Here is an 18866-nt window from a genome sequence, read left to right on the forward strand (position 1 = left end):
GCCTTTAGTATGCTGATTGATTCTATCTTAACTTATGTATAACTCGGGTTAATCTGGAACTTGGACAGTAATTATTATCATAATTCAGTTCTGTAAGTCTTTGTTATGCTTCCTTGAGTCTGCTCTGCATATAGACAGCTCAGGGTTGAGCCTGGGACTTAATGTTGGATCATATACAGAATTAGGTGATTTCCCTTTCCTGTTCTATTTTCTCCAGAATTACCTTGCACCATTCCTTCCCTCTACCCACATGCTGGTTCATGTGACCAGGAAGGCAGATTTCTCTGAGAATGTTAGCCTTCTCACTATAGAGCCGGTCCCTGCAACTGGGGCCACCCTCAGGGCAAAGTGTTGAGGGAGAGAAGAAAATAAAAGAGATTCTGGCCCTGGCTGGTTGGCTCAGCAGTAGAGTGGCGGCCTGGCGTGCGGGGGACCCAGGTTCGATTCCCGGCCAGGGCACATAGGAGAAGCGCCCATTTGCTTCTCCACCCCCCCCCTTCCTCTCTGTCTCTCTCTTCCCCTCCCGCAGCCAAGGCCCCATTGGAGCAAAGATGGCCCGGACGCTGGGGATGGCTCCTTGGCCTCTGCCCCAGGTGCTAGAGTGGCTCTGGTTGCGGCAGAGCGACGCCCCGGAGGGGCAGAGCATTGCCCCCTGGTGGGCAGAGCGTTGCCCCTGGTGGGCGTGCCGGGTGGATCCTGGTCAGGTGCATGCGGGAGTCTGTCTGACTGTCTCTCCCCGTTTCCAGCTTCAGAAAAATACAAAAAACAAAACAAAACAAAACAAACAAACAAAAAAAAAGAGATTCTCTCCATATTCCTCAGTATGGGATTCCTTTAGGTAGAGAGGCAGATTTTTCTCTTGAATTTTAAGTGCCCAAACTGCCAAGTGAGGATGTCAATCAAGTAGCAATATGGAAATATCTTAACAGTTTTATTTTTTTTGGTCAGGCATTTAATATTTTTTCATTAATATTTCACAACTGTTATAATTTAGTTTTGTGTACCTCTTTTATTGTTTATTTAAGTATTAAATGCATGAAATAACAAACTACCTTTTAGTATATGGTTTTTTTTCACTTAATACAATCATTTGGGCAGATAACTGGTTGTTAAATTATTTGAATCCCACCACTGCAAATATGTTTTGTCTACCTCAGGGACTACTTCAGGAGGTGATGTCAAAAGGATTAAGGGACCTGGCCGGTTGGCTCAGTGGTAGAGCGTTGACCTGGCGTGCAGGAGTCCCGGGTTCTATTCCCGGCCAGGGCACACAGGAGAGGCGCCCATCTGCTTCTCCACCCCTCCCTTGCTTCTTCCTCTCTGTCTCTCTCTTCCCCTCCTGCAGCCGGGGCTCCATTGGAGCAAAGTTGGCCCGGGCGCTGAGGATGGCTCTGTGGCCCCTGCCTCAGGCACTAGAATGGCTCCGGTTGCGACAGAGCGACGCCCCAAGATGGGCAGAGCATCGCCCCCTGGTGGGCATGCCGGGTGGATCCTGGTCCGGCGCATGCTGGAGTCTGTCTGACTGCCTCCCCCTTTCCAACTTCAGAAAAAAAAAAGGATTAAGGAGAAAAGCAGTATTTGGTGGACTGCAAAAACACTTTTGGGTCTAAGGTAACATTCTGGCTTCAGAAGCTTGGTCTGAGAGCAGGTTCTGGGTCTTGGGAGCACGGGCGCTGCAGGTGCCTGTTCCCCGCTTTCCGGATCTGCTCAGCCCCACACATCCCAAAGCTGTGTTCAACACAGTCTGGAAGACTGAGGCGGAAGGCGTGCGCGCGCATGCGCGCTTGGCCAGTTCCGGCCACGGGAGTGGTGTTGTGGGCGGGATGGCGCCGGGCTTCCCCTGAGGGCTGTGTGAGGCGAGACTCCTCGTTGGCCCGCTTGTCCCATAGGAGAACCCTCGTGGTTCTTTCTACTCCCTCAGCTCGACCTTCATCACAAATTTTATTTTTAACTCATTGATCCCGGCGCTCAGCTGGAAGAAGACAGTTAGAGAGGGAGGCTTAAAGAAAAAAAACAACAACAAACACTCCGAGTGTGAGGCAAAGATGGAGGAAGGCGCTCAGGCCCCAGACTGGGACAGCGACGAAACAGTGATAGAGGGATCGGTGACGGAGAGTGACCTGGAAGAAGAGGATCTGCCCTGGAGAAGGTGACCACCATTAGCGCGGGGTGCTGGAGAAAGACCGCCATGAGGCCTGGGCACAGGGGCCCGTGGCCCTCTGAGATAGGAGGAGAAACGGTTACCAGTCACACCAGGCCTGTGAGGCAGCCAGGCCTGAGCTAACAACTTGTAAATAAACAAGGCCACAACCCCCCAACTTAGGACAGAATGAGCTTTATAGTAGCTGGCTTGAGGTCATTAAAAAAGAAAAAAAAAAAAAAAGAATCCTTGACTCTGCCTGGGGACGGAAGTCGTTTTGCACAAGCAAAACGGCCTTAGGTCTAAACAACTCAAATGCATTTTGCTTCAACAGCTTCTAGCTCAGATCTTGGGATGGCTAATGTAATTCTCTCAGGAAAAGAATGTGTGATGGGGAAACTGGTTACTACCAAACTGGAAATGGATACTTTTATAAGAATTAAAGAAGTCAGTAGTTTAGTTCATCAAAACCTCGAAGATGTTTAGTTTTCAGTGCTAGGTTCAGAGAGAAAATAGACCAGGTGAGTCCACTGCCTTTGAGAAACCTTCAGGCTGGGGAAGACCCATAGACAGATAACTTAAATGTCTTGTGGGGAGTCCAGGGATGGAAGTGTGCCCTGGCTGGTTTCGCAGCACAGAGGGTCTTTTATCTCAGCCTCGGTGGGGGTCAGAGTTTGTTAGGGTTAACTTCTGATAGAGGTTTGAAGATGGGTCAGGAATTAGCCAGGTGAAGCATTGTAGGCCAAAGAAATTACACAGGTGAAGGTGTAGCTGTGGGATGTAGTGTTGTGTTATGTGTGCTGGAATGCAGAGTGAAGTCTTACTGAAGTGCTAAGTGGTGAGGTGGGCAGTGATGAAAGGTGAGCCTAGAGAGGAAAGTAGGGTGTGATCTTAAAGGCCCCATGTATCCTGTGTGTGTGCTTGCGAGCTGTTAAATGGAGGAGCAGCATATTCAGATATTTGTTCACAGCATGCCCTAAACTAGGGCTTTCAAGTTTTAATAACCTTATAAGTCACTGTGGAATCCTGTTAAAATGTGGATTCCAATTCAGAGAACCAGTGAGTTCGTGGGTGGGGTCTGAGATTCTGCATTTCTAACAAGCTTCCAGGGTAAAGTTAGTACTTACTGCAGGGGGTCCTTGAGTTACAATACAGTTTCTTTCCTATGACAGTGATGTAACCTGATGTAACCTGAATTTTAGTGTAAGTCGAAACACACCTTAGCTGAAGTTACTTACCTATTCTAACAGTTGTAAAATTGTAATCTAGAGCATAAAAACACAACTGAGCCACAGATAAAGAACATGAATATATTGTACTGTATACTGTACTGTAGTAACATCAAAAATGACAAAAAATGAGTGTAATAAAATTCCTTACCTTTATTCCTGTGCTTGGCTTGCACACTGGAAGGGGCATTGCAAGGTGGGAGAGAGTGACTTACCGAGAGGAGCAAGTTGGAGAGGCAGGAGAACCTACAGAAGGTAATGGAGCTACTGGGTCAGGTGAATCAGGATTGCCTAAAAAACATGCAGGGGACACTAGAGATGATTCTACCTGTACTTCAGGTGTTTCATCTTCAGAAGCAGCTGATGTAGAGGGTATAGGGTCTGTTGCAGGTCTCTGTACCTGCTTAAGGAATTGTTCCAGGCTAGTCTAAAGGTTGATGACTTCTCTTCCAAAATCTGCCTATAGCATTGGAAGACATCCATAACAGCTCTGTAGACCTTACCTGAGACTCCTTGCTGTATGATGCTAATGGCATAAGTCGAGACACTCATGTATTACTTTTTAAAGGTTTTATGGGAGTGAACATCATAGACTTGAAATGTCATATGTCAAGACTTTCATAACCCGAGGGCTCCCTGGACCACATATTGCGGTGGGCCCCAACCCCGGGCTGCAGACTGGTACCGGTCTGCAGAGAAAGAATAAATAACTTACATTATTTCCGTTTTATTTATATTTGTCTGAATGATGTTTTATTTTTAAAAAATGACCAGATTCTCTCTGTTACATCCGTCTAAGACTCACTCTTTTTTTTTTTTGTATTTTTCTGAAGCTGGAAACGGGGAGAGACAGTCAGACTCCCGCATGTGCCCCACCGGGATCCACCTGGCACGCCCACCAGGGGGCGATGCTCTGCCCCTCTGGGGCATCGCTCTGAGGCTCTGCCACGACCAGAGCCACTCTAGCACCTGGGGCAGAGGCCAAGGAGCCATCCCCAGCGTCCGGGCCATCTTTGCTCCAATGGAGCCTTGGCTGTGGGAGGGGAAGAGAGAGACAGAGAGGAAGGAGGGGGGGTGGAGAAGCAAATGGGCGCTTCTCCTATGTGCCCTGGCCGGGAATCGAACCCGGGTCCCCTGCACGCCAGGCCGATGCTCTACCGCTGAGCCAACCGGCCAGGGCCAAGACTCACTCTTGACGCTTGTCTTGGTCACATGATACATTTATCCGTTCCACCCTAAAGGCCGGTCCGTGAAAATATTTTCTGACATTAAACCGGTCTGTGGCCCAAAAAAGATTGGGGACCACTGACGTATTGCAAAGCAAGGCTGCAGAGGTTAGCTCAAAGTAGTAACAGACTGGGATGATGAGATCTCAACTAAGAAGAAACAGTGGGAATAGAGCAAAAAGAGCAAACTTGAGAAATGTTAAGAGTAAATTTGGTAGGAGATATAGATATGAAGGATGTTACCCAGGTTTCTGGCTTATCTGTGTATATACACACAGTACTATTTGCTCTTGTCGATATTGAGGGACCATTTTGACTAATACATGGAATCTTTTAACCACTGCACTCAAGATCCAGAACTGTTCCATCACTCCAAAAAATTCTCTTGTTGTGCCCCTTTGTGGTCATGCCCCCCCCCCCACATCCAATTTAAATCATTATTCCTGTATATGTAATATATCACCTTTTTGTCTTTCTGCTTTCTTCTTTCCCCTGCTATCTTTGGTTGTTAGCAGTTTGATTATGAAGTATCTGGGCATGATTTTCTTTGTGTTTTTCCTGTTTGGGTTTCACTGATCTTGAATCTGTAGGCCCTGGCCGGTTGGCTCAGCGGTAGAGTGTCGGCCTGTCATGCGAGGGACCCGGGTTCGACTCCCGGCCAGGGCACACAAGAGAAGCGCCCATTTGCTTCTCCACCCCCCCCCCCTCCTTCCTCTCTGTCTCTCTCTTCCCCTCCCGCAGCCAAGGTTCCATTGGAGCAAAGATGGCCCTGGGCGCTGGGGATGGCTCCTTGGCCTTTGCCCCAGGTGCTAGAGTGGCTCTGGTTGCGGCAGAGCGATGCCCCGGAGGGGCAGAGCATCGCCCCCTGGTGGGCAGAGCATTGTCCCTGGTGGGCGTGCCGGGTGGATCGGGTCGGGCGCATGCGGGAGTCTGTCTGACTGTTTCTCCCTGTTTCCAGCTTCAGAAAAATACAAAAAAAAAAAAAAAAAAAAGAATCTGTAAATTTATGTCTTTCACCAAACTTGGGAACTTCTGTTTTATGATTTCTTATTTTTAAAAATATTTTATTTATTGATTTTTAGAGAAGGAGAAAGAGAGAAGGGGGAGCATCTGTCTTCAGTTTTACTTACTTTATCCTTTTTCATCTCCTATTTGTTGTTGAACCCATTCAGTGAGTTTTAAATTTCTGATATTATAATTCTCTTCTAAAATTTCTATCTCATTCTCTTTTATCATTTTTACTTTTCTGCTGAGAATGTCAATATTTTCATTCATTTGACAAGTATTCACCTTATTTCATAAACAATTCTAGTAATAGCTGTTTAAAGTCTTTGTCTTGTAAGTTACAATATTTGGGTCATGGCAGGGGGGGATTAGTCAGATTTTCCTGTTATTCAGAAGTTGAGAAATTCTGGAATATATCCTGTATATTTGTAATACTACGATCTTGACTCTTAGTCCTGTTAGGGTTTTGATTTTTTTTAAAGTAAGTGAGAGGCAGGGAGGCAGACAGACAGACTCCTGCATGCACCCCATTAGGATCCACCTGGCAAGCCCCCTACTGGGCGATGCTCTGCCCATCTGGGGCCGCTGCTCCATTGCTCAGCAACTGAGCTATTTTAGTGCTGGAGGCAAGGCCATGGAGCCATCCTCAGTGCCTGGGACCAAGTTGTTCGAACCATTTAAGCCATAGCTGTGGGAGGGGAAGGGAGATAGAGGAGGGGCTAAGGGGGGAGTGGTGGAGAAGCAGATGGTTGCTTCTCCTGTGTGCCCTGACTGGTAATTGGACCCGGGACTTCCATACCCCGGGATGACACTGTACCTCTGAGCTAACTGGCCAGGGCTAGAGAGTTTTGACTTTTGTTTTGAGAGGCAGTCCATCTGATTAGGTTCTGACTGCACATTCTGTTTTGCCTTCTGAGGGTGGTGGTTATGTCAGTCCAATTTGCAGAGCCTTTAGTATGCTGATTGATTCTATCTTAACTTATGTATAACTCGGGTTAATCTGGAACTTGGACAGTAATTATTATCATAATTCAGTTCTGTAAGTCTTTGTTATGCTTCCTTGAGTCTGCTCTGCATATAGACAGCTCAGGGTTGAGCCTGGGACTTAATGTTGGATCATATACAGAATTAGGTGATTTCCCTTTCCTGTTCTCTTTTCTCCAGAATTACCTTGCACCATTCCTTCCCTCTACCCACATGCTGGTTCATATGACCAGGAAGGCAGATTTCTCTGAGAATGTTAGCCTTCTCACTATAGAGCCGGTCCCTGCAACTGGGGCCACCCTCAGGGCAAAGAGTTGAGAGAGAGAAGAAATAAAAGAGATTCTCTCCATATTTTTCAGTATGTGATTCCTTTAGGTAGAGAGGCAGATTTTTCTCTTGGATTTTAAGTGCCCAACCTGCCACAGTTGGTAGCACTACAGCTCTAAGGCTTAAAAAAGAAACGAATAACGAAAACCCAGGAAATCTGCACATACCTTCTGACTTTCTGGGGTTCTCTTGCCTTGTCTTTCAGATAGAGATAGAAAGTTTCTTCTGGAGTTTTTCTCTGTGTACCACTGTGCAGTATCAGGATTAGTCCTTGGATTAAAGCTGGAGAGAAAAACACACACACATACACACAATCAAAATTGAAACTCACTTATGACATGGTTGATATTTACATTTTGACTTTAGTTCCCAATCTCCTTGTTATTCTTTACTGGTTAGTTTCTCAGGTAGCTTTTTAAAAAATATTCTACCAGTTTCTAGTTTTAATGAGTGGAGGAATAGGCTACATAGATAGCTTACTTTATGTTGACTGGCCAATCTTTTGGTTTTTCCCTCTGATTTATTTTAAAATGCTTCTTTTCAATGCCATAGAAACATCATTCTTTCAGACCACATAGCCCGAGGTTAAAAATTAGTATTTTTATTGGAGCTAAATAGCATTGTTTATTACCTCTTGTTTTTCCTTCTTCATCTTCTTTACTTACTTGTAGGCAGCGCATTCTGGTTGTTTTTTATGTATAAGCTCCCAAGTTTGATGGGAATGAGGAGCACATCTAGTAGTAGAACAGAGATCCTCAACAGTCAAACATGATACAATTTCGCATCACTAAATAGTCCTTAAATGTTATAGATAGCCAAGGTCATTTTTTGAGACCTGAGAAAGGGTTTAGCAACCTTTGGAACTAGAAAAGTCAAGGCTTTCAAAGAATCAGCATGACTGTGGTAGGTGTTGACTGTTGTGTCTGAAAAAGCACTCTTTGAGAGCCTGGACTTGGTCCAAGCCCTCTCTTTGGAAAGTGTCCTAAAATGCATTCAGTCCTTTATTAGGTATTGCTACTAATTTGTAAATATTCTGGGTGCTGACTAATAATGTTTTGTTTACTTGTGATATGTTTTTTAAGAGGCAGGATTCATTTTTTTCTTATTTGTGCCATAGCAAACCCTTTTTCAATCCATTTTTTTCTGTCTCAGACTCTGGTCATGTTAACTGCTCAATAACATTAAGGAATATTTCTCAAATCCTAGTCAATCCTTTTAAACAGAACCACTTTCAAAAACAGTTTGCTGTTACATGGATTTGTGTATATGTTCAGGTCAAATCATGTCCCCTGAATGTGATAATTCATATAGTAGAGGCTAATTCAACATAATTATTCCAAGATGGGTGTTAATTTTGTCTCTCAAGACAGACCAACACTCATGATGAGAAGTGTCTAGATAAAATATACCTGTTACAAAGGATACGCTTGGGGAAGGGAGGAACAGAAAGTAAAGTACAAGGAGACAAGGAGTTAATCACATTAAATTAGCTAAAGATAGCAACGTTTTTGGTCAGGATATATGTCAAAATAGTAGCCACTATTAGAGTGGCTTAAAGCAGAATGGTGCCAAGTACTATTACTTTTAGAACTGTTACACTGAAAGGACATTTTTAATTAGGTTTTTTAAAATTAAAGCCTTGATGTGACAGTAAGACTCTGTACTATCAAAATTGAAACACCTACTGTCATGAAAAATTTCATTGTACTTTTAATAAAGCAATGAAAATTGTTTCAAATTTTAAATCAGATTTTGTCTGATAATTTTCCTTTTTGACCCTAACATCTAATTTTCCTCTCCCCTTTTATAGTTAGTACTTTCTAGTATCCTTTATAATATTTCAGTTACATTTTATTGAAATACTGTCTCCATAATGAGGTAATCAATGACTTTTGCAGTGTTAGTTATTGATGTTAGTAGTTTAAGAATCCACTAGGAGCCTGACCAGGCGGTGGTGCAGTGGATGAAGCGTTGGACTGGGATGCCGAGGACCCAGGTTTGAGACCCCCGAGGTCGCCAGCTTGAACGCGGGCTTATTTGGCTTGAGCAAAAAGCTCACCAGCTTGGACCCAAGGTCGCTGGCTCCAGCAAGGGGTTACTTGGTCTGCTGAAGGCCTGCGGTCAAGGTACAGATGAGAAAGCAATCAATGAACAACTAAGGTGTTGCAACAAAAAACTGATAATCGATGCTTCTCATCTCTCTCTGTTCCTGTCTGTCTGTCCCTATCTATCCCTCTCTCTCACTCTCTCTCTGTCCCTGTTAAAAAAAAAAAAAAAGAATCCACTAGGAAATTAATGTTCTCTTTTTAGTTTACTGACTGAACATACATAGATAAGTTTTATGGGCCCACTCTTTTCATTTTTCTTTTAGGATTAAAAATGCCAACCTCTATTTTAAGAAAATCATAAAAAAGCCAAAGATTTATGTATAAGGAAATTATCTCATTTATTTGCAATAATGAAAAAAATAAACTAAATGGTTTAGAATTATATAATGCTTAAATAAATTATGTTATATCTTTATGGTGGAGTATTATAAATATTTAATGGTTTTAGGAAAATTTTAGTGACATTGAAGATGCTTAAATATAAGTTAAGTGGAAAATGTAGTTTCTAGATTGATCCAAACTTGGTAAAAGAATTCCTGGTTCCGCACACATAAGCCTCCATAGAAAGAAAGCCAAAGGGAGTATATCAAATTCTACTTTATTAATAAAGGTATATTACAGGAGATTTATCAATTTTTATAGATGTTTCCTTTTATTGTCTGTGTTTTCTACAGTTTTTTTGAGTAAGTAATATATTTCATTTTTTAAAAATATTTTTTTAAATTGAATTTTTTGGGGTGAAGACAGATATAGTAGTGGGTTGGCCAGGTACCATATGATACACACTTAAACATATCAAAGAAGTAGAAACTTAGTCTGAAACAGGAAGAGGTATTCCCACACGAGGTAATAGGTGCAGCACAGTGGGGAATGACTCTTTTGGGAACATATTAAGTGACATGCAATCAGAAAATTAAAAATGTGGGAAACTACAGTTTCCTCTACAAATAAGTTGCAAAGAGGTGGGGAGGTTGGAGCTAACTTATAGATTTAAAAAGAGACTTAAGAGACATAGCAACTGAATTTGTGTGTTCTGTGTTTGGATACTAGTTTAAACAAGACAAGTATAAAAAGAGACAGTTGGGAGAATGTGACTACAATCTGTTTACTAGTTTTTCATTGCTGTTTAACATCTTACTCCAAAAGTTAGCATCTTAAAACAATGACATTTACAGAATTATCTTGTAGTTTCTGTGGGTTAGGAATCCAGGAGTTGCTTAACTAGATCGTCATGCTCAGGGACTCCCAAGGCTGCATTCATCTCAAGGCTTCATGAGAAGGATCCACTTCCTACATGATGGTTTTACAAATCAATTTCTCTCTGGTCTTAGTTTATCTCTGCCTGTTGAGTGAAGGCCTCCCTTACCTTCTTGCCACTTAGGCTTCTCCACAGGACATTTCACAACATGGTGAGCTGAATTCCATGAGAGGGAAGAAGCAAGAAAATAAGAGAGGGAGAGCAAGATGAAATTTGTAACCTAATTTCAGAAGTAAGATCCCAACATATTGATAGTGGTATAATAAGTAAGAATTTTAACAAGTTTCCATAGAGTAAATATATAGTTAAGGTTTCATTTTTTTTTATGGCTGAGTAATAATCTGTTATATATATGTACTAAAACTTTTTATCCACTTGTCTATTGATAGACACTGGGATTGCTTCCATATCTTGGCTATTGTAAATAACACTGCAGTGAACATAAGGGTGTATATGTTCTTTCAAGTTAATGTTTTGAGTTTCTTCAAATAAATCCCCAGAAATAGAATTACAGGGTTATAAGGCAGTTCCATTTGTAAATTTTTGAGGTGACTTGATACTGTTTTCCACAGTGGCTGCACCAATCTTTATTCCCACGAACAGTTCATGAGGGCTTCCTTTCCTCCACATCCTTGCCAACATATAATTTGTAGATTTTTATTGCTAATAATCATTTTGACAGGTGTAAGGTGATATTTTATTGTGATTTTAATTTTCATTTCTCTGAGAATTAGTGTTGTTGAGCATATTTTCATATGTCTGTTGGCCATTTTTATGTTCTTTTGAGAAGTGTCTATTCAGATCCTCTTCCCATTTTTTAAATTGGATTGTTTTGTTGTAAAGTAACCAGCGAGTCCCACAAAGACACCAAAGTTACAGAAAAAATATTAGAAGGAGCTTTATTAATATGGTGGTGCGTAGGGCATAATCCCAAATTATGTAGCCATGTACACAGTTCTGAGGCTGCTTTTAAAGACAAAATTACATACTGGTTGGGGGGCAAACAAGGGGGAGCACAGTACAAAAGTCTTAACACAGTAGTGATAAATGTTTTACATGCCTGGCAAAGACATTCCTAAACATTCTAGGATTTACAACGTATCCCTGTCACCACAATAGAGGGAAATGTTTAATTTAGGATAAGGAGAGAAGCTAAATGAAGTTACTTTTGCTAAGAACGTTGGGGTTAGCATATTAGGAAGTCTAAAGCTAGTTCCTGCTTGCTTAGTTTACAAGTTTTGCACATAGAAATTTAAAATGATGATTATTAGAAAGCATATAAAATGTTACAGACTACAGGTTATTCATGCAAGGGAGGGGGGCTTGTGAACCCTTTGTCTAGAGGTATATATAGGTCACTCTTATCACTCCAGGATGGGAGGGTGAGTCAGGATTAGTGTAGGAATTTTTAATTAGGGTACGTAAACATTGTCTCCCAAAGGCTTTTAAGAAAAGAGAAGAGGAAGAGGTTTTCATATAGGTTCTATCTTCTTTGCTCTGTCTAGCAGGTGGTGCCAGTCTTTCCAGAGAACTATAAGAAGTAGTTAAATTATGACTAGCTGACTCAGTTGCTCCTGAAATCTCTTCTCATTTTTTTTCTACCTCAGAAAGAAGGGGTAAGAGGACCTGACTCTTCCTTTTCTAAAATACTAATGTTAACAGTTTTGCAGTTCCTTGGCACCTTATCACAGTTTGTTGCAACAGCATGAATGAACCTAGAGGGTTTTAAGCTCCATGAAATAGTTCAGCAAGAAAAAGAAAAATACCATCTAATTTCACTTATAATTGGAATCTTAAAAACAAACTAAACAAACAACATTGAAATAGACTCATAGACCCAGAGAGCAGATTGGTAGTTGCCTAAGGGGAGGGGTGTTGGAGGACTAGGTTAAAAAAGTGAAGGGGTTAAAAAGTACAAATTGGTAGTTATAGTATAGTCATGGGTATGTAAAGTGAAGCATAGAGAATATAGTCAGTAATATTGCAGTAACTATGTATGGTGCCAAGTGGGCACTGGAAATACAGAGGGGAACACTTTCTAAAGTATACAACTGTATAACCACTAAGCTGTTCAGCTGAAACCAATACAAACTAAAATTGACAGTAAACTGTAAAATAAATGACAGTTAAATTGTTAGTCTTTGTATAAGAAACATGATAACAGTCTACCTTCTTTTTGGTATTTGAAAGGTTGGTGTTTGATCAAGACACATCTCTTAGATCTGAGTTCGGTTTCCATCCTGATATAAGTGGAACATGCAAAGGTGAGAAATAATTCTTTTCACTAAGTACTCCTTCTTTTTTCCCAGGTGTTACATTAATATATCCTTATATATTTACTCTTGTTCTGTTTTTTGGGTTTTTTTTTGCATTTTTCTTAAGTGAGAAGCGCAGAAGCAGAGAAAGATTCCCACATGTGCCCAACTGGGATCCACCCACATGCCCACTACAGGGCGATGTTCTGCCCATCTGGAGTGTTGTTCCATTGCAACCAGAGCCATTCTAGTGCCTGTGACAGAGGCCATGGAACCATCCTCAGCTCCTGGGCCAATTTTGCTCCAGTGGAGTCTTGGCTGTGGGAGGGGAAGAGAGAGATAGAGAGAAAAGAGAGGGGGAAGGGTGGAGAAGCAGATGGGTGCTTCTCCTGTGTGCCCTGGCCAGGAATCAATCGCAGGACTTCCACATGCCAGGCTGACACTCTACCACTGAACCATGCGGCCAGGGCCTAGTCTTGTTCTTTAACTTTCCACAGAGTTAGTTTCTTTTAGTCATCAGTAATAGACCATAAGGTCTGTTAAGGTCTAATAATATTAGGACAGCAATTGGGGGATCGTAACTTGGGAAGATGGTTACAACTCCTAGAGAGAGCTACAGAGTAATGGAAGTGGTACTCAGCTAGTTGATCTCCCCACATCCCCCCCCAAATCTTCAGCATAACCCTAGGATATGCCTATTTATGAAAGTAAATAGTATTTGTTAATAACTACTCTGACTCTTTCAGACAAAATTAAGTTACACATAACCTTGGTATATTTATTTATTTATTTATTTTTATTTTATTCTATTATTTTTATTGAGGTATAATTGACATATAACATATTTAGGTGTGCAAAGTAATGATTAAGTATTTTTATATATTATGAAATGATCACTAAGTCTAATTAGCATAGCCTATTATATTAGTCTATATAACATAGTCACACAGTAAGTCTAGGTATATGTTCTTTTTATTGATTTTTAGGGAGAAGAAAGGAGAGAAAGAGAAACATCAATTTGTAGTTCCACTTATTTTTGCATTCATTGGTTGATTCTTACATGTATTCTGACTGCTGTCTAACCCACTAACTTGATGTATCAGGATGACACTCTAACCAACTGAGATACCTCACTTATGCTATTGTATATCTATATTTATAAAGTGCCTTTCATCAGCCCCTGGCCAGTTGGCTCAGTGGTAGAGCATCTGTCTGGCATGTGAAAGTCCTGGGTTTGATTTTTGGCCAGGCACACAGAGAAGCGCCCATCTGCTTCTCCACCCCTTCCCCTCTCTTTTCTATCTTTAACTTCCCCTCCCGTAGCCAAGGCTCCTTTGAAGCAAAATTGGCCCAGAAGGTGAGGGTGGCTCCACGGCCTCTGCTGCAGGTGCTAGAATGGCTCTGGTTGCAAAGGAGCAGTGCCCCAGATGTGCACAGCATCGCCCCCTAGTGGACTTCCCAGATGGATCCCGGTTGGGCGCATGCGGCAGTCTGTCTCTGCCTTCCGGCTTCTCACTTCAGAAAAAAAAAAAAGCACCTTTCACCTACCAATGCACCATACTGCCTGAATCCACTTCTTGATCAATTTAAATGCATCTAGAAAAGTCTATCACTAATTGTTACTGTTCAAAAAGACCAATTCCACAGTAGCTGTTTAAATGGTAGGTTATTTTTTAAAATTATTTTTTACTGTGAACATTTTTCATTTTGAAGGATGTCTGAAAATAGGTATACAATAAAAGAAAATTTCCTAAACACCATGAAGAATTGTGTGGTATAGTTGACAGAGTTTTTTTCAGTGTATGTCACCTCACCTGATACCCTAATGCCAAGTTAAAGTTTTGTTTTGAAGTGGTTTATCTTCCTTGTAATTGGAAATAACAATGTGTAATATTGGTCTCCAGAATGTATACTTTGATGTATAAAATACTAGTATGAAAAAGTTGGAGGTTTGTTTTAATATTCTAGCCAAGTCTTTTTTCTTTCTTTTTTCAAATGGATAGACCTTTATTAATTTTGCTAATTATTAAAAGTATAAAATATTTTTAAAATACAAAATTATATTATGTAGAAAATGAAAGATCCTATCCCCTGTTCCTTCCTGTAATTTCTGCTCCAAGAATTGCCAGTATTTGTATATCCTTCTAGATTTTTGATATGATAAATATCTCTTTTCTTTTTTTTTTTAAATAGCTGGAAACGGGGAGAGACAGTCAGACAGACTCCCGCATGCGCCCGACCAGGATTCACCCGGCACGCCCACCAGGAGCAACGCTCTGCCCACCAGGGGGCGATGCTCTGCCCCTCGGGGGCGTCGCTCTGCCGCGACCAGAGCCACTCTAGCACCTGGGGCAGAGGCCAAGGAGCCATCCCCAGCACCCGGGCCATCTTTGCTCCAATGGAGCCTTGGTTGGCTGTGGGAGGGGAAGAAAGAGACAGAGAGGAGGGGGGGGGTGGAGAAGCAAATGGGCGCTTTTCCTATGTGCCCTGGCCGGGAATCGAACCCGGGTCCCCCGCACGCCAGGCCGACGCTCTACTGCTGAGCCAACCGGCCAGGGCCAATATCTCTTTTCATAAATGATATTGTACTACATTGTATCTATCTTTCCTGGTTATATTGATCTACCTTAACCTTTTAAATTGCTACATACTGTTTTGTATGAGTGTACTCTTAATGAATTGATTATATATATATATATATATATATATATATATTTTTTTTTTTTTTTTTTGTATTTTTCTGAAGCTGGAAACGGGGAGAGACAGTCAGACAGACTCCCGCATGCGCCCGACCCGGATCCACCCGGCACACCCACCAGGGGCGACGCTCTGCCCACCAGGGGGCGATGCTCTGCCCCTCCGGGGCATCGCTCTGCCGCGACCAGAGCCACTCTAGCGCCTGGGGCAGAGGCCAAGGAGCCATCCCCAGCGCCTGGGCTATCTTTGCCCCAATGGAGCCTTGGCTGCGGGAGGGGAAGAGAGAGACAGAGAGGAAGGAGGAGGGGGTGGAGAAGCAAATGGGCGCTTCTCCTATGTGCCCTGGCCGGGAATTGAACCCGTGTCCCCCGCACGCCAGGCCGACGCTCTCCCGCTGAGCCAACCAGCCAGGGCGAATTGATTATATATTTGATGTCTCTCAATACTGTTAACAAATATGAAAATACTTTTTAAAAAAATTTATTTAGACAATTAATTTTACAGGGTGACATTGATTAATACGGGTACATAAATTCAGAGAAAACATCTCCAGATCATTTTGACATTTGATTATGTTGTATACCATCACCCAAAGTCAAATTGTCCTCCATCACCTCTTATTTGGTTTTCTTTATGTCCCTCCCCTCCCCCACCCCATTCGTCTCCTTCCTTCCCCTCCCCCTGGTAACCACCGCACTCTTGTTCATGTCCCTGAGTATCAATTTTGTGTCCCAACTATGTATGGAATCATACAGTTCTTAGTTTTTTCTGATTTACTTATTTCACTCAGTATAATGTTATCAAGGTCCATCCATGTTGTTATAAACAATCTGATGTCATCATTTCTTATGGCTGAGTAGTATTCCATAGTGTATATGTGCCACATCTTCTTTATCCAGTCATCTATTGAAGGGCTTTTGGTTGTGTCCATGTCTTGGCTACTGTGAACAATGCTGCAGTGAACGTGGGGCTGCATGTGTCTTTACGTACCAGTGTTTTTGAGTTTTGGGGGTATATACCCAGTAGAGGGATTGCTCAGTCATGTGGTAGTTCTATTCTTAATTTTTTGAGGAACACCATACTTTCTTTTATAATGGCTGTACTACTTTACATTCCCACCAACAGTGAATGAGGGTTTGTTTTTCTCCACAGCCTCTCCAACACTTATTACCTGTCTTGTTGATAATAGCTAATCTAACAGATGTGAGGTGGTATCTCATTGTAGTTTTGATTGCTAATGAAGATGAGCATCTTTTCATATATCTGTTGGCCATTTGTATTTCTTCCTGGGAGAAATATTTATTGGATTGTTTGCTTGTTTGTTGTTGAGTTTTGTGAGTTCTTTGTATATTTTGGATATTAGGCCCTTATCTGAGCTGTTGTTTGAAAATATCATCTCCTATTTAATTGGCTATCTGTTTGTTTTGTTGTCTGTTTCTTTTGCTGTGTAGAAACTTCTTAGTCTGATGTAGTCCCATTCATTTATCTTTGCCTTTATTTCCCTTGCCTTTGTAGTCAAATTCATAAAATACTCTTTATGGCCAAGGCCCATGAGATTAGTACTAATGTTTTCTTCTATGTAATTTACTGTTTCAGGTCTTATATTTAGGTCTTTGATCCATTTGAATTAATTTTGGTACAAGGGGACAAACAGTAGTCGAGTTTCATTCTTTTGCATGTGGCTCTCCAGTTTTCCCAGCACCATTTATTTTCCTTTTTTTTTTCTTTTTACAGAAAAGACAGAGAGAGAGTCAGAGAGAGGGATAGATAGGGACAGACAGACAGGAACGGAGAGAGATGAGAAGCATGGATCATCAGTTTTTCGTTGCAACACCTTAGTTGTTCATTGATTGCTTTCTCATATGTGCCTTGACTGTGGGGCTATAGCAGACTCAGTAACCCCTTACTCGAGCCAGCGAACTTGGGTCAAGGCTGGTGAACTTTGCTCAAACCAGATGAGCCCATGCTCAGCTGGCGACCTTGGGGTCTTGAATCTAGGTCCTCAGCATCCCAGTCTGATGCTTTATCCACTGTGCCACCGCCTGGCCAGGCCCAGCACCATTTATTGAAGAGGCTTTCTTTTCTTCATTGTGTGTTGTTGGCTCCTTCATCAAAGATTATTTGACCCTATAAATGTGGTTTTATTTCTGGGCTTTCTATTTTGTTCCATTTGGTCTGAGTTTCTATTTCTCTGCCAACACCATGCTGTTTTGATTATCATGCCTCTATAATATAATTTTGATGTCAGGTATTGTAATGCATCCAGCTTTGTTTTTTTTCCGTAAGATTACTTCGGCTATTTGGTTTTTTTTTTGTCATTTAAAAATATTTTTTATTAATTTTAGTGGGGTGACATTGATAAATCAGGGTACATATGTTCAGAGAAAACATCTCCAGATTATTTTAACATTTGATTATGTTGCATACCCCTCACCCAAAGTCAAATTGTCTTTCATCACCTTCTATCTGGTTTTCTTTGTGCCCCTCCCCTCCCCACTTCAGCAGCCCCCCCCCACCATAACCACCACCCTCTTGTCCATTTCTCTGAGTCTCATTTTTATGTCCCATCTATGTATGGAATCATACAGTTCTTAGTTTTTTCTGATTTACTTGTTTCACTCAGTATAATGTTATCAAGGTCCATCCATGTTATTGTAAATGATCCGATGTCATCATTTCTTATGGCTGAGTAGTATTCTATAGTATGTATGTACCAAAGCTTTTTAATCCACTCATCCACTGACGGACACTTGGGCTGTTTCCAGATCTTCGCTATTGTGAACAATGTTGCCATAAACATGGGGGTGCATTTCTCCTTTTGGAACAGTGCTATGGTGTTTTTATGGTATATTCCTAAAAGTGGGATATCTGGGTCAAAAGGCAGTTTGATTTTTAATTTTTTGAGGAATCTCCATACTGTTTTCCACAGTGGCTGCACCAGTCTGCATTCCCACCAGCAGTGCAGGAGGGTTCCCTTTTCTCCACATCCTTGCCAGCACTTATTCTGTGTTGTTTTGTTGATGAGTGTCATTCTGACTAGTATGAGGTGATATCTCATTGTGGTTTTAATTTGCATTTCTCTAATGATTAGTGATGTTGAGCATTTTTTCCATCTCTCTATTGGCCATCTGTATATCCTCTTTGGAGAAGTGTCTATTCATTTATTTGCCCATTTCTGGATTGGATTGTTTGTCTTCCTGGTGTTGAGTTTTACAAGTTTTTTATAAATTTTGGTTAGTAACCCTTATCAGACGTATTGTCAAATATGTTCTCCCATTGTGTAGTTTGTCTTTTTATTCTGTTCTTATTTTCTTTAGCTGTGCAAAAGCTTTCTAGTTTGATACAGTCCCATTTGTTTATCCTGTCTTTTATTTCACTTGACTGTGCAGATACATCGGCAAATATATTGCTGCAAGAGATGTCAGAGAGCTTACTGCCTAAGTTTTCTTCTAAAAAGTTTATGGTTTCATGGCTTACATTTAAGTCTTTTATCCATTTTGAGTTTATTTTTGTGAATGGTGTAAGTTGGTGGTCTAGTTTCACTTTTTTACAGGTAGTTGTTCAATTTTCCCAACAGCATTTATTAAAGAGGCTGTCTTTACTCCATTGTATACTCTTATCTCCTTTGTCAAATATC

The 18866-nt window shown here is 41.5% G+C and overlaps 1 protein-coding gene across 1 annotated transcript in view; it reads left to right on the plus strand.

Moving 5' to 3' along the window:
* The first annotated feature begins 2039 nt into the window (after positions 1-2039).
* The window catches only part of ANKRD31 (ankyrin repeat domain 31), a 265656-nt gene continuing 248829 nt past the window's right edge, over positions 2040-18866 (plus strand). Inside the window, 2 exon segments of the mRNA XM_066386576.1 lie at positions 2040-2149; positions 12468-12541. Of these exon segments, the coding sequence (XP_066242673.1) occupies positions 2046-2149; positions 12468-12541 (178 nt within the window). The 5' untranslated portion in view covers positions 2040-2045.

Source organism: Saccopteryx leptura, chromosome 5 (genome assembly GCF_036850995.1).
Source record: "Saccopteryx leptura isolate mSacLep1 chromosome 5, mSacLep1_pri_phased_curated, whole genome shotgun sequence".
In the NCBI taxonomy this organism is placed as follows: Eukaryota; Metazoa; Chordata; class Mammalia; order Chiroptera; family Emballonuridae; genus Saccopteryx; species Saccopteryx leptura.